The following is a 14,654-nucleotide window of genomic DNA, read 5'->3' on the forward strand; positions in this document are numbered from 1 at the left end:
GTCATTTGACTTGACGCAGCTTATGCTTTGTTCGCTCCCAAAGCTTTACAAGGCGAGTGAGCTCTTTGTTGTTGAGCAGAAACAGCAGGCTCAGGAGCGCCAAGTTCTTCAGGCGGCCCTTTCCAAAAAGCAAGAGACTATTGAGGACCAGCTGTCCGGCTACGAAAAGCGAATTGACTGCCTGGAAAATATCGTGGAACGTCTGAAAAAAGGTACAGCAGAGCAACCTGAAGTTTCCGGCAGACTTTGCTGATGATGTCAAGCATGGTATTCCCTCATAGTCCATCCTTCTTCTACTCTGGGGGTCAACGTGGCTTGTATTCACAAAACTATGACCAATCATTATCAAAATTCCCATGCACATATCTATGTATGCCCACAGTAATTTTTGATAATATGAAAGCGATCCACGCAGGATTTTTTATTTATTAGGCATTACTCATGCTCTCCATAGGTGCGCACATTTGTCACGTCGCTTAATGAAATCCAAACTATTGAGCCAGTCATTGATTTTTTTAAAGAGATTGATGTGGGCCTAAGTTAGAGATGCACATGTCAATTTTGGTGGTGGTTGGTTGTAGTTAGCACGTTAAGCTTTTTATAGTGAGCGTCTATGGGGAGAAAGGCTGAATGCCATCCATCCATTTTCTTGACCGCTTATTCCTCACAAGGGTTGCGTGGGGTGCCGGAGCCAATCTCAGCTGGCTTTGGGCAGTAGGCGGGGTACACCCTGGACTGGTTGCCAGCCAATTGTGGTCAGGTGTTGCAAAGTTTGCTGTCGCCACCTGTTGTTGGATGTCTGTAGGGCACTTGCGTTTTCAATTTTTTGCTTGCATCTGAAGACCAAAAAAAAAAAAAAAAAACTTCACGAAGCGTTATCTTAAGTGAAAAACTCGACAATTAAGGCACCACTAAATTAAAAAGTCCAGGTTATCCGTGTCCCTAGTGACGATCACTGCTCTCCTTTGCCATATTCATTTACATTTTATAGCACATAACCAATCTGTTATTAAGCATACCCATGTTATTTTGCAGGTGTCCAAACGTTAGTTGACATCACCAGTGAAAGTAGTGATACATCCAGCACTATGAGTGACAAAGCGCTAGATGAGCACATGACGGCGTGCTTGAAACTGGTGGAGGAAAAAGTCAACGACCTCCTAAATCTGCAGGCCATCATTCTCTTCCAGGAGAGCTTAAATCAGTGTGTATGTGCACTTCTGGTGTACACTTTCTGTACACACCGACAATGCTCATTATTGAATATTACTGTGCTTTCTCGCTATCAGGAACTTGTTAGTGATGGCTTTGGTTCCATAGCGGATCAATTGCGAGGGAAGGGAAACACTCCAGCAGCTTCAACCCCACCACCTGAGTAGGTCTTATTACTTTAAATCCCTAGCAGGCATGACACACAGGGAGCAATTATAAACAATGTTAGACAGTCATTGAGAAACAGTGAAACAGCCCAAAAGTAAAACAATCTGAACTTAAAATGTGCCTCGAATTCAAACCACCAACCCAAAAAACAAAAGATGTTCTTTACAAATCACAAATCTTGCCAACCCCTAGCTCAAAATGTAAATAATGGCTAAAGACCAACTTGAAAATTAGCATATATTTTGTCAATAATACACATAATATTCGTGATGGCTGAGGCTGTATATTGTCTAATGTGCATCAACAAAGTATTGAGCAAAGGCTGTGAACTTTTTTCATGTTGTTGCTACGGGGGTTGTTTAGTTTGGAATCAGGGTGTAACCCAAAGACAAACACATTCTCCAGAAGAGTGGAAGCTGTTAGACATACAAGTCCTTTCATTTCTTGCTTTTTTTTCCCCCAGTTATTTTAGGTGCCCCAATGCATTTGTACAAAATGTGTATCCAAATAGATAATTTTCTTGGGGCAAAAAGAAAATAGACCAATTAAAAGTATATTATGTAATCCGCAGTGAGGACAAAGCCCGGAAAGGCAGTCGTTCAGCAAGCAAGGGCGCAAATGAGAGGTTGCCTTCCCACAGCAGTACATAAGTGGGTGAGTATGTGAAGATGACCAGTGTCAGGAAAGCTTATTTGATTTTTAATTGAATTTGATTACGGATATCACTAAAATCAGATTTTCATCTTCAGACTCGGAGAGAAAGAAGACACGAGGACCAGTGGTCTGAACTTGCACCAACAATGAGCTGCTCCGCAATAGCCATTCATGCTGGGATGATGGCAAATAGTGAGGCTGGTCCTGATGTGCAGATGTTTCCACGTGGACGAATGCAGTTTTCACGCACATGTTCACTTTCAATATGGATCCTATGCAGTGTTTTACACCGGGCCCAAGATGAACTGCAATGGCCTGTCAAAGCACAAGACCGCCAAGTATGGACTGTGAAAAAGATTTTTGAATGGAACGGTCAATCTGTGGTTAACAGATTTACATTGTGTTATGAGGCTTGTTCTTACGGTCTCAATTTTGAATGGAAGGCAATGGAACTAAAGAAAAGCAGTTCATGGTTATGAACACATTTACACGAGTAGCTCTTTTAGGCACTCAGTTCATAATCAGTTTTAGCTCAACCATAGACTTCCTTTCAGAGGGCAGGTGCAAGATACAAGTTCTTAGAGAAAAACAGCACCAGGATAGGACACTAAAACCTCAAATTCAATGTTTTTATTCTGAATGGCTTTTAGGCAATTCATAGCATATTACCTGGGTTTAGTCTAAACGAAAAGAAAACCATGAATGAGCATCTCAGGTAGTGTGTGGGTGTGTGGGGAAAAAATGATTTGAGTGTATCAGATGAGTGTCTCTAAGAACTGTTTTCATAGACAAAAATATCCAGTGCCCGACAGCACCGAGAGGACGTGGATTTCACAAGACCACAATGAGAAAGTTCATCTGCACCTGTTGAGAGTTTGATCTAAAAGGGTGCACTCACACACCTTTATTTCGCTTCTTTATGACAGGTGATAACAGCAAACACTTTTGACTAAAGCTTACACGCTTCATTGTGTCGTCAGACTTATGATTTTAAAGAACCTTAAAAAACAAAAAAAACAAAACAAAACCATGGCATTAAAAAGCCATTAAGGTGTATGTACATGTACAATCTTATTCAAGTTTATTGCCTTAATTGGGTTAATAAGACTGCATGTCACAGGCAGTTGACATTCAAACAAATTAGGCAATAATCAAATAAAATTAAACACTAAAGGCGAAAGTATTACAAGTGTACCCTACCAGAAACATGATTCCTGAGTATTTCTGAAATAAATCACTGCTATTTTCCCAATCGTGTCAATATTTCTAAGAGATTATCCAGAGTGGTTGAAGTGAACCACCCTGCTTTCCCGTCGAGATCGCTCTGCCTCAAACACCACCAAGTGGCTCTGCAGGGTTTCTTCTGGATCGCATGCGATGAGCGATGGGTCATTGTTCTGTGTGCACAAAGACAAAAACCATGTCAGTTTTTACATGGATTCATTGCATGAAAGTTAGTGTGCTGTGACCAAAGAGGAAATTTTTCATATTACACTCATGAGAACCAAAAAGGACTCACCATCACAGCAGAAATGAAGGAGTCTATCAAGTAGTAATCAGCCTTAGAGTGTCCAGGCAGGCCAAAGTTCTTGGGGTAGTCAGAGTTCACTACATATTTGGAGGCTTTCTGGGTCAGAAAGTCGAATACGCGAATCTCGTCGTCTTTAAATGTCAACTCGCCCTGAAAAGTAATACATGAATTTGTCATTTTTGATGGCTACTGGATTTTACGTGATATACATTAATTAGATTAGATAATTAGATTAGATACCTTGCTGCCATAGATGGTTGTTTTTCGTTTGCACATCTCTTCAGTGAAGGCCACCATTGAAAAGGCTGCAGTCAGACCACCTTCAAACTCCATGTTGACAACCTTGGAAGAGTAACAGGAAAATGATTATCAGGCCAAGATGAACCCTTTTGAGTTATGGTTATCCTGTATTACAACCTTCCCCTCGTGCCATTTTAGCAGATATATAATGTAATAGACAAGTGAACTTAATTTAACTGACTCTAAACATTTGAATGCACTTTTCAAACTTGTATGTTTCAGTATTTTTGCACAACTTGTTCTCTTAACAGTAGAGAACACTTAACTTAAAAACACTTGTATTTCTAATCTCCTTCCCTGTTGAAATGAACGGAATTAATCTATTCAAGCCTCCGAAAAAGAAACCCAACAAAGATTTCCGTAATGTGTTTTTAGGAAGAAAAAAAATGCACTCTATAATAATGTACTTTATAAAAACATACAGTAAGGACAGAATACAATTCAACAATCTTGCCACATTTTTTTGCTTCAATTCAATGGACGTTGTGCTGCTCCTTCTGTAGTATGTGTGCCTGTACAGTTTAGACAATACTTTATATCAACACAGTCTCAGCTCTCCTCAGTAGTAGTTTTTTGCAGTGTGATAAATATACTGTATATGATTGTGAGTATTGTAATGAATTAAAACTATTCTCGCTAGTCGCGATCCACTTACATGTAAAGTCCATGCAGATTGTGTAGATCGGTGTAAATCCATACTGGGTGGCACAATTAACGTGCCTGAGGTAACACGAGTGGCAGGTGAGCACATTCGCTTGAGTTTGTGTATTTGAAAGACAAGATACTGTATCACAACACATTCACACAGTCTGTGGAAGCTGTACAAAACAACCAGAGCCCAAAAGGAGCAGGCTTGGAGAATTGTGAGCGAGGAAGTTGGCATATCTGGTAAATTTTTCTTTTCTTTTTTAACAGCTTTAGAACTGTAAACCAAGATAGCATTTAGCATTAGCCTAAATTTTAGCGCTACCACCGGCCAGCTGATTGAGCAGCTATCTCCACATGTACCATAATTTCCGGACAATAAGCCGCGACTTTTTTCACACGCTTTCAACCATGTGGTTTATACAATGACGCGGCTAATTTTCCTTTTTTTTTCCCCCAACGGTCAGCAGGGGCGCTCGAGCAGACAAGGTAAGAGTGAGACAGGTGGAATATATGTGTCGAGAACGACGCATGTTTAATGTAACTTTGCGCTTTGTGCATGAATAAAATTAGCATGAACAGACCCTCATCATGGAAAATACAAGAAGTCTCAATCTCAGTGACTTTCACCGATAATGTTATTTTTAACCAGCCCTACGTGTTACTACCGTATTGCTGCTGTGTTACTTCCGCGTCACAGGCACTGTTTGGAAAGAAAAGCTAAGGTATATTATTAAACGTTTGAAAATTCTTTCTGTGTACCGTCTTTCTTGTAAATATCTCATGTTTGAATGTGGGCACATGCGGCTTATAGTCAGGTGCGGCTTATGTATGTACAAAATGATTTTTCCTTAAGAAATGTACTGGGTGCAGCTTCTAATCAGGTACGGCTTATAGTCCGGAAATTGTGGTATTTTTTTCTGCCAGGGGAAGAGCCCCTCCTGTTTTCTGTTGTGGCATGACATGAATGAAGCAGCTACTTTTGTAGTATCCGATCATACAATGCAAGAAATGTGAGGCGAAGAGTCGTTTTTCACCTTCAGTATGACTGTAGCATTAGATTACCCTACGTGTTGCTTGCTCTGCCATTTGTTAAAATATCCATCGCTTAAACACCGATGCTATTCGTCAGCCCGTCCGTAGCGTTTCCCATTGTGTTAGCATTAATAGCAGTTTTAAATCAAAGTTGTTTTGAATACTGTACACAATGTGTAATTCTGTTATATGTTTGACGGCAAGCTTTGAATTAGACTGGCAATAAACATCTTTTTCTGAAAAAAAAAATAAAAAATGTTTACTAGGTCCCAAATTGCTGATTGTTGTGAAGTGAATTGAGTTGAATTCACTGGCACCATACAGGGCTTGTATCTCATGAGGGCTTGTGTCTTACAAAAAAAAAAAAAAAAAAAAAACTTGCAAGTTGGGTCACTCGTATCTCAAGGCACCACTATACAGTGTTATCACGTATTGAACATCAATATTTCAATTTCAAGGTTTTTGGTTTTTTTTAACCTGGTTACTGCAGACGTCGTTGTCACATTCATAGACACATCGGCCGTACGGTCCAGTCCTCAGAGCCTCAGTTACCGTCTCGATGTCTGGGATAGAGTTGGGACATATGACTGACAATGGCCAGCCAGTGTTGCCCTAAGGAAAAAAAAAAGATAAAGCATGTCAAGCATGCGAAATGTACAACATGTGCTACCATGATCACCTTTTTCACTCTGTCCAGGTAGATTTTGCTTGCCGAGTAAGGACAGGTGTCCTCTACTGAACAGTCCAGGCAGCGATTACCAGCACCTGTTGGCTAATATGACATGTCTCACGTGTGCGTAAACTTACTGTGCAGTAATATCTTCACATTCCTTTAGTAACTAAGCTCTCAAAAAGTACAACTTGAATACCTTGTGTTCTGGAGTGAAGTGGCTGACAAAGCCAAACGACGTCACTTTCAAACACCTGCGAGAGAACAAGTTGCGAAGTTATCTATTCCTTTTTGGCTGGCAAATGTCTTTATGTCATCTAGTCAACTGCTACAAGCAACAAGTTGGTGGGAATCATTGTGGCAAAGATGGACCAATGAAAGGTAAATACGTTGGCAGATAATCTGAGCAAGAATTCTGAACAGGAGTGGGGCCAAGTATAGAGCCTTGTGGCACTTCACGGTAGACTGGAAATGGATGATGGACAAACTCTTTTCTTTCGGAAAGTTTTACCTGCGTTTTCCGGCCCATTGATAGATCAGGTCAATGTCGTGGCACGATTTGGCCAGAAGAGCGAAAGTGCTCTCTGCTTCATTCCTCCAGTTTCCACGGACGAAGGAGTGAGCAAAGTGATAAAAGCCAATCTGAAGAAAGAGGTGGATCGTGAGTGAGTGTGTGGCAAATCATACAGAACCACATATTCTTTATTCTTGCTTACTGGCTCCAAGTGCTGAATGTGGATCACATCACCAATGGCGCCACTGTCTATCAGCTCCTGGAAGAAGAAGGGGTGGGGGTGGGGGGCATTTCATTGTTATTTTTTTAAAAGACAACAAAATGTATTATGGAAAATTTGAATAGCAATATCCAGTAATGAATTCAAACTTTACTGAAGTGATTCATGTTTTTGCTTTTTGCTCATGTTAATTAGTCACTGTAGTTAGTTACACCTATGAAAAGTACAGTTCCACAAGTTAGGGACTGTTACTGTTTAACTGCTCAAGGATCATTCCATTGTAGGGAAAGGTTGTAAAGAGTTATAAAAGTGGAAGTATCTCGTTCAAGCAGGATGTTTTTTTTTTTCGGTCTCGAACACAGCATGTGGCGGCGTGATGTCACCCATGGATACTCGCTCATGCTAATAAACTGAAATAAAAAGTGAAGAAGAATGTGAATATCTTCAGTCTTTACAAAAGGTCATTACTGATGATAGACTGTTCCTGCCTGGTATCATTACTTTCGACCTTTTGCTATAACTCACTGTTGTATTTCTTTTAGTTATTTAGTTGTCAAATTATATATGCTATGACTTATAAATTATGGATGACAAAAACAATGACCTCAGTTTTGTTTTGGTCTACTTGAAGGAAACTGGTTCATCCAGTTATTTGTATTAGACAGTGGCACCTTAATAGAACTGTAATCATTTGGGGAAACTGCTCCATGATAGTCAACATTACAGTTCTGAAGAATTTGACCCAAGGGTAGCATATATAGGCTGAAGAAAACCAGTCCAACGAGTGACCCTTGAGGGATCCCACATGTCATGGCCATTTGATCAGATTCAAAACTTGTAATAGTCACAATATAAATCCTGTCCTCTAAGTAGGACCTGAACCATTTTAGGATTGTTTCATTTAGTTCTACGCAAGTTGCCAACTTTCAGTGGTAAATTATGGTCAATGTTCCAGCAAACAACAATACTCAGATGGAGACATTGTTGTGATTTTTTTTAAAAATTTTTACAAGAGGAAAATGGTAAAAATAAAATCACCTTGATCTTGCAGATGGAGGGATCGTATCGTAGAACATGACCCACACACAGCATCACACCGCTTTGAGAGCACGCCCCCACAACCTCGATGCAATCTTCAGCCGTTGTCTGAAGTCACAAACAGTTGTATGCATTTACATTGCATAAATTACAGCAGGATGCAACAGAATGAAACTAGTGAGTACTAGGAGGCCAGATGGTCCACCAGATTGCGCTGTTTTTTTCTTTCTAATGCACATTTGATATATCATACAGAGCAGTAATTCAATTGGTGATTTGAATTGATGCTATTTCGACATTCTGTTATTCTGATCACATTCAGATTATGTGCCAATAAAGAAAATGTATTTTCCGTGAAAATGTCTGGGTTATTCTTAGGTATTGTTTTATTATGTTCAATTGTTTATTATGTTTGATTTTTATTTGTGCACAGCACTTTGTTTCAGCTGTGGTTACTTATTGCTTTCTATATAATCGGTAAATAAAATGAGTTAGGAATTGAGTTGATCCATTTCTTTAATGTGTAACTGTTTAATTTCCAGGTCCTATCCTTTCCCTGTCAAGGGTCACAGTGGCCGTGAAAACATGTTCCTTTATACAACATTGACAATGTGCTGTGTTGCTAGATGATCGTTTCCCAAACTTGATTGAACCAAGACACATATTTTACTTTAGAGAAATTTCACGCCACTTGACCAGACACGTCACAAAGAAAACTTTATATAATGTACAATAAAATGATGATGTCATTTCATTTGACATAACTTTTTTGTGAAATTTGGGCATGTTTAGTTGAACAGCAAACTAGTGAATGGCATCAAACATCAGGTGAGTATACGCAGGTTAACTGTACATTTGGCCATCTAACACATTTAATTGTTCTGCCTGTCACTATGTCAGGGGTATAAATAGATTAATCACAGCACGTTATTTTAGGAGATAAATAATCATTTTCATTTCATTGACAGTTCAAGACAATGGCAAACAACCATTTGTCGTCTGGCTGAACTGGTATTTAATTGTTCTGCCTGTCACTATGTCAGGGGTATAAATAGATTAATCACAGCACGTTATTTTAGGAGATAAATAATCATTTTCATTTCATTGACAGTTCAAGACAATGGCAAACAACCATTTGTCATGTTGCTGAACTGGTATTTAATTGCCACATTGTCACTTACGGCCATTGGTTTCTCCAGAAGAACATGGTAGCCTTTCTTTGCAAAGGCCACTGCAGGCTCCTGGAACACACCATACAAGAATGATAAAGAATAACAAGAGAGTTGGGGGACACACCATTACCGATATTATTAGTATTATTGACCTTATGAAGAGTGTCTGGAGTGCAAATTAAAACGGCGTCTGCACACTTCTCTCTTTCAGCTAAAATGCGCCAGTCTAGGAAAGGCAGCATTGAAAATCGGACAAAGAACAATATCACTGTCAACATTTCAAGGCGTTTCATGCTCACCTTCGTACAGGTTCTCATCCGCAATGTTGTACAGTTGTTGGAACTTAGTGCGGGCAAATTTTCTGGGATCAGCTACTCCAACAACCTGCAATAAGATAGTGCTACTGCTCTATTGAACTCGCTGAAATAATCGAATTGGAAGCAATAAGCAGACCCGCAAAGGATACACAAGCGGTTGCTTATTCTAGCCCGGAATAGCACCAAAGAACCATATGAATAACCTACAGGCCTGTTTTTAAAATAGATCACCAGTGATGAGACATTGTGATTTCCTAGAAATGTTGCTGGCTTTTGAAAATGTATCCACTTGAAGAGATTAATAGAAATATAAGCGTTGCATATTGACATTCTGTTTTCTATCTTGTTAAATCCACGCTTTGTGAGAAATCCTGAACGTGATCTTCATCAATATTAAAATAACAATTAAATGTAATTTGCACATTGTTATTTCAGAAGTGTGAATCAAACTGATAGCCCTTAGTAGCTGTTCCCCACTCTCGTACCTTCACACGGTCAGGGTGGATGATGGAATAGCGGGAGTAGATCTCGCCTCGACAGCCTGCTCCCACCACGATGAGCCGGACAAGTGCACCCATATTGACGTCGTCGCCAACCTTCCGCACTCGTGCCTATCAAGCACCGACGCCGCGCTGTCAAGTCAGAGACAAGCGGCAGAAGCCCCGCCCCGCCCAGTTGCGTTCAATAACTCTAAATTTGTTTCGGAATGTTGGTCCTTTTTAAACGTAACCGTCTTTTTTTTTTTTTTCATCAATTGTCCTCATAGCCGCGAGGGACCTATTGTTTATTATTGCCATTCTCGGATGGCAATAATAAACACTATCAGACAAATATATGGAGCATTGACGGGTTGATTAATCTGGTAGTTTATGCTTAAACTGTATACGCTTGGTCAAAACAAACCAACTGAAAACGACAGGGCACTACGTATCAACATTTGTTGCGACCAGTAGTAGGCTAATAAGCAAAGCCATTATTCCATGAGAATAATTCAGGTAATATAAAGTAACTGCGAGTAAATTGAAATAAAAGATTACATTGAATGTCCCATCGAATTCGGGTATTTCCGACTCACATCGTCACATTCGTACAACGAAGGTCACATGACGCCATTTGTTAAACAGCGTGAGCAGCGCTCGCAAGTCTAGGTTAGCTACAAACATCCGTTGTGATGTTAGCTAGCTCGTGACTCCGCATTTTGTTTCGTTTTACAAGCTGCTTAAGTGGCGCGAGCGAGACCTTATTAAGCCACAAATGTCTTTCTAAGAAATCATACAGCCGCACCTGTGGGTTTAGCAGCCTTTTTTTTTTTTCCTCCCAACTACTCATCAAAGAGCTACTGGCTGGGTTTCGAGCGTTAGCTAGCCGTCAAGTTGTTTCTCAAAACTGCGAGAACTTGAAGAGCTTCGCCATGAATGTTGACAGCGCTAATCAGTCTGTCACCACCGGATCTTCGTCTAACGCCACGACATCTTTAACTTCAAGTAACTGTATCGCAAATGAGAATTCGACGAGCAACGTCGGCAACATCCCTGCGGCCGGTAGCAATGGTAAGGCAATTCTGGAACTCTGGTACCGAATGTTTTTTTTGTTTTTTGTTTGTTTGTCTTTTTAAACTTAACTTTGGATCAATGGTCACAACGTTAGGTAGGTACATTTGCACACTTCATCCAATCTACGTATGTATAAACGTATAGGCATTCATTTAGTAATATCTTTTGTGGTGGTGTACAACCTCACGTCACAGTACGCATCGTACAGATAGATGTTTCTTATATTTTGTCTCCTTAATAATGCCCCCTGCCACCATTAAAAAAATTAAAAAAAAAATTAAACATTGTTTAAATAGGCATAGGATATTTTGCCGTGACCGGCGACTTTCCTAGCGTTATTTTGCCGTGAACGGCTCTATTTCCTGCCTGGCTTCACCCCCTTCTGTCATTTCAAGACGTTTTCATTTTGTTCTGCCACTAAAGAAATGCTGTTAAGATCCCACTGTATGTATGTTATATCGTAAACCAACCACTCTTTATCTTTCATTGAATGGCAAGCTCACTGTGTTGGTTGGAACTGTGTTGTGAACTTCCACCCAATTAAAAATTCCCAACATTTGTAAAATTTTCACAATGCAAATGCTTCCTTTACACAGTGAAAACAAATTGCATATTGTATTGCTTTTGCCTGTGACTCGCCTACAAACCAGGCAAATTGTTATAATAGTCAAATGACATTTCATCACATTCTGAAATCAAAACGTTAAACCGACTGGCTATCAGCTGGTGGCCACCACTAGTTTTTATGTTTTTCAGGAAAAAAATAAATAAATCACAATTAGGTTATTTGCGAATCGGCAAGGAATTACCTTTGTCCAAAATACCCTTTTTTAGGTTTGTTAATAAGTCACCTGTCTTGCAGCTTCCACCACAGCCCCTATGGTGACGACATCATCATCGTCATCGTCGTCATCATCATCAGACTCTTCTGTACCCAATGGAGTTTATGTTCCAGGAGGCATCACTAACGGAGACATAAAGCCAGCCGTCTCCACAACCCCACTGGCTGACTTCGTCATGCAGCTGGAAGAGTACACTCCCACGGCAAGTCTCGCTTTCTCGGCCTCCGTACTACACCGATTGCAACACAAGCATATAAAAGTAACACACCATTTGTAATTTGACTGCTGATGTTCATTAAGCTAATTTCCCAATTTTTCATTCTCTGAAGTTGCACACAATCCAGTGAGTAAAGCTGATTGACATCTGACTTGTTACGGTTTTGACACAAATTGTCCTTTTGAGATATTAATCTTTTTTTCTTCAAATGTGGATTTTGATTTGACCTTTTTTTTTTTTTTTTTTTTCCCCCTTCGTTTTGTCAGATTCCTGATGCAGTGACAGGCTACTACCTCAACCGGGCTGGCTTTGAAGCATCTGATCCAAGAATGTATGTATTTGATTCTGGGTCCTGTTAAAAACTTCAGTGTGGAACAGTTACAGTATATCAAGTTGTAAGCATAGTCAAATCTTGTATTTTTTTTTGTTTATTTTTTAGAATCCGTTTGATTTCCCTCGCCTCGCAGAAATTCATTTCAGATATCGCCAATGACGCGCTGCAGTACTGCAAAATGAAGGGGACTGCATCGGGAAGCTCAAGGAGCAAGACAAAGGTCTATTTCTCTCTTTTTCTCCCATTTCCACATGTCCATTAAATATGAGTTTATGTGCACACAGCCATTAACTGGGTTTCCATCCAGCTGTTTTGAATTTTTGAAGCAAATTCACTGAAAATGTGCAAAACGGACATGCGACTTTAAGCCCGTTTCTATCTGTTCTTTTGTGCGAATATTGAGAGGGGACTCCTATGCTGTAGGTAGCAGTATGCACCATAGGGATGTGACCCACCAGTAATTTAAAACAAGAAGAATAACAGGAAGCGACTGTGCCAAAAGATTTATGTTTTGTTATCCTTTCAAACATACCTTACTTTATTGTCCGCCATTGCTTTGTGACTACAAACGTATGTGACGTAATATGCAGTCAAAATGTGTGACGTGTGTCCTGTCTTGTCATCGTTTATTCGCAAAACCTGTTTCCAAAGCCAAAATTCGAATTTTACTTTTTTTTTTCTTTTTTGATACACTTCCAAATCCACCCACTCAAAGCATACTTTTTTTTTTCTTTTTTCTTTTTTTTTTTCTTTTTTTTTGGTAAATTTTGGGACTTTTCTTTTTTTTTTTTTTTTTTTTTTTTTGAATTCCTAGCTTTCAATTTAGTTTTATTTTTGCACTCCTTGAAAATTTGAATAAAAATGGGTGGACGGAAAGTCTGCTAAGGTTTTGTTCCCAATAATTTCAGGTTGTTTTAATGTTTTGTCCTGTTGATTTATAGGATAAGAAGTACACTTTGACAATGGAGGACCTGGCCCCTGCTTTATCAGAATATGGCATCAATGTCAAGAAGCCCTACTACTTTACATAGAATGTGTGGATTTTATTTTATTTTATTTTCCTTTTTTCTGCTTTATCTAGTTGTAATTCCTGGCTAACCAACTACTTTGTCGCCATGCTCATTTTCAATCATAATGCTTTGATGCAGCTTTGACACATTTTGAAGTAATTGATTATTATTATGGTCCCACTCATGAATTTTCTTTGTGAACGTGTTTTATTGTATAAATAAAACCCTAAAGATAAATCTGGGTATCTGTGATCAGTGTTTGCATTGTTCAAAATTGGATTTAAAAAAAATCGAGGTCAATTTGGGAGTACAGTACTCAAAGTATGATTCTGTACAATATTTGAGAGGTGGTTTTAATAAATGGTGATATTTGTGATTTAGTGATTCACGATTTGGGATTTCCATTCGTTCATCCATGTATGCAATTTGTATCGTGATACTGCTTATCCTCATTAGGGTCCCTTGAACCTATTCCAGCTGAATGAGCAAGCAAGAGTCAATGTACACCATAGACTGGTCGCCAGTCAATCACATTTCACAAATAACCATTCACACACAAGGATGATTTGTAGTCCTCAAGGAACCTAACATGCAAGCTTTTGGAGTGTGGGAGGAAACCAGATTGCCAGGGGAAAAAAAACCCAGGCAACCATGTGGGTAGCATGCAAAATTATGAGGCAGATGTACCCACTTATTTGCTGCCAGCTGGATTTTTTTATTTTAGTTTCACCTTTTAAGTCTTCACCAAAATGTGTAACCTTTTTTCTTCATATACTTTCCAATCAATCTTGCTGTATTCAATACTATTAAGAATGCCAGTCATTACACTTTCACACGACTTACAATACAAAGTGGAAGCATCATTTTCATCAGTAAGTTATTTTCTTTCGTCTATAATAATTTAATTAATATTATTTTTCATGTACAATTAATATAATTTAAAACACATTTTGCCACTTGCTCTGGACTGAACATTCACACACTGATGCTCAGGTAACAACCTATCACGGCTCACCTGTTTGCTGGGTTTAGTCATGGGAAGTTCGCAGTCAGTCGACAGCAAGCGGCAAAATGTATTTAATAAAGTTATTAATTGTACATTAGAAAAATGAAGTTGCCCAAAATGTATAGGACAAATATTTAACACTTCAAATGAAAATTGTCCATTCGCTTCAACTAACCTAAAAAATACGCGTTTTCGCCAGCCTTGTTTTTCCCTAAC

At 39.2% G+C, this 14,654-nt stretch overlaps 3 protein-coding genes across 5 annotated transcripts in view; 2 read left to right on the top strand and 1 right to left on the bottom strand.

Moving 5' to 3' along the window:
* Nucleotides 1–3,286, top strand: part of LOC144014538 (outer dynein arm-docking complex subunit 1-like) — an 18,834-nt gene extending 15,548 nt beyond the window's left edge. For 2 of the 3 annotated variants that reach the window (XM_077514540.1, XM_077514539.1), the window contains exons 11-13: nucleotides 44–212; nucleotides 1,952–2,034; nucleotides 2,130–3,286. In XM_077514540.1, the coding sequence (XP_077370666.1) occupies nucleotides 44–212; nucleotides 1,952–2,034; nucleotides 2,130–2,513 (636 nt within the window). In that variant the 3' untranslated portion in view covers nucleotides 2,514–3,286. Of the gene's footprint in view, nucleotides 1–43; nucleotides 213–1,035; nucleotides 1,209–1,289; nucleotides 1,376–1,951; nucleotides 2,035–2,129 lie in introns of all 3 variants that reach the window. The other variant, XM_077514541.1, reaches the window with a different exon arrangement.
* Nucleotides 2,902–10,164, bottom strand: LOC144014539 (2,7-anhydro-N-acetylneuraminate hydratase). The gene is made up of 13 exons (XM_077514542.1): nucleotides 9,962–10,164; nucleotides 9,459–9,543; nucleotides 9,312–9,385; nucleotides 9,169–9,228; nucleotides 7,988–8,095; nucleotides 6,932–6,988; nucleotides 6,727–6,857; nucleotides 6,415–6,469; nucleotides 6,225–6,317; nucleotides 6,023–6,157; nucleotides 3,806–3,907; nucleotides 3,554–3,715; nucleotides 2,902–3,431 (listed from the first exon to the last, which is right to left on the bottom strand). The coding sequence occupies exons 1-13, from the start codon at nucleotides 10,052–10,054 to the stop codon at nucleotides 3,309–3,311; spliced, it is 1,278 nt and encodes a 425-aa protein (XP_077370668.1). The 5' UTR covers nucleotides 10,055–10,164; the 3' UTR covers nucleotides 2,902–3,308.
* Nucleotides 10,165–10,491: 327 nt separating this feature from the next.
* Nucleotides 10,492–13,669, top strand: taf10 (TAF10 RNA polymerase II, TATA box binding protein (TBP)-associated factor). Its single transcript, XM_077514547.1, has 5 exons — nucleotides 10,492–11,026; nucleotides 11,892–12,073; nucleotides 12,355–12,419; nucleotides 12,528–12,642; nucleotides 13,364–13,669. Exons 1-5 carry the CDS (start codon nucleotides 10,888–10,890, stop codon nucleotides 13,451–13,453), a joined length of 591 nt encoding a protein of 196 aa, XP_077370673.1. The 5' UTR covers nucleotides 10,492–10,887; the 3' UTR covers nucleotides 13,454–13,669.
* Nucleotides 13,670–14,654: the final 985 nt, after the last annotated feature.

The sequence above is a fragment of the Festucalex cinctus genome, chromosome 2, assembly GCF_051991245.1.
Source record: "Festucalex cinctus isolate MCC-2025b chromosome 2, RoL_Fcin_1.0, whole genome shotgun sequence".
Classification (NCBI taxonomy): domain Eukaryota; kingdom Metazoa; phylum Chordata; class Actinopteri; order Syngnathiformes; family Syngnathidae; genus Festucalex; species Festucalex cinctus.

Bases quoted from the DNA above. Each gene is read 5' to 3' on its own strand.
- taf10 (XM_077514547.1), top strand. From the start codon at position 10,888: ATGAATGTTGACAGCGCTAATCAGTCTGTCACCACCGGATCTTCGTCT. The intron at 12,420-12,527 runs GTATGTATTTGA...TTTATTTTTTAG, and splicing joins GAAGCATCTGATCCAAGAAT to AATCCGTTTGATTTCCCTCG. The intron at 12,643-13,363 runs GTCTATTTCTCT...GTTGATTTATAG, and splicing joins GCTCAAGGAGCAAGACAAAG to GATAAGAAGTACACTTTGAC.
- LOC144014539 (XM_077514542.1), bottom strand. From the start codon at position 10,054: ATGGGTGCACTTGTCCGGCTCATCGTGGTGGGAGCAGGCTGTCGAGGC. The intron at 9,386-9,458 runs GTGAGCATGAAA...TGCCTTTCCTAG, and splicing joins GGATGAGAACCTGTACGAAG to ACTGGCGCATTTTAGCTGAA. The intron at 9,229-9,311 runs GTCAATAATACT...GGTGTGTTCCAG, and splicing joins CTCCAGACACTCTTCATAAG to GAGCCTGCAGTGGCCTTTGC.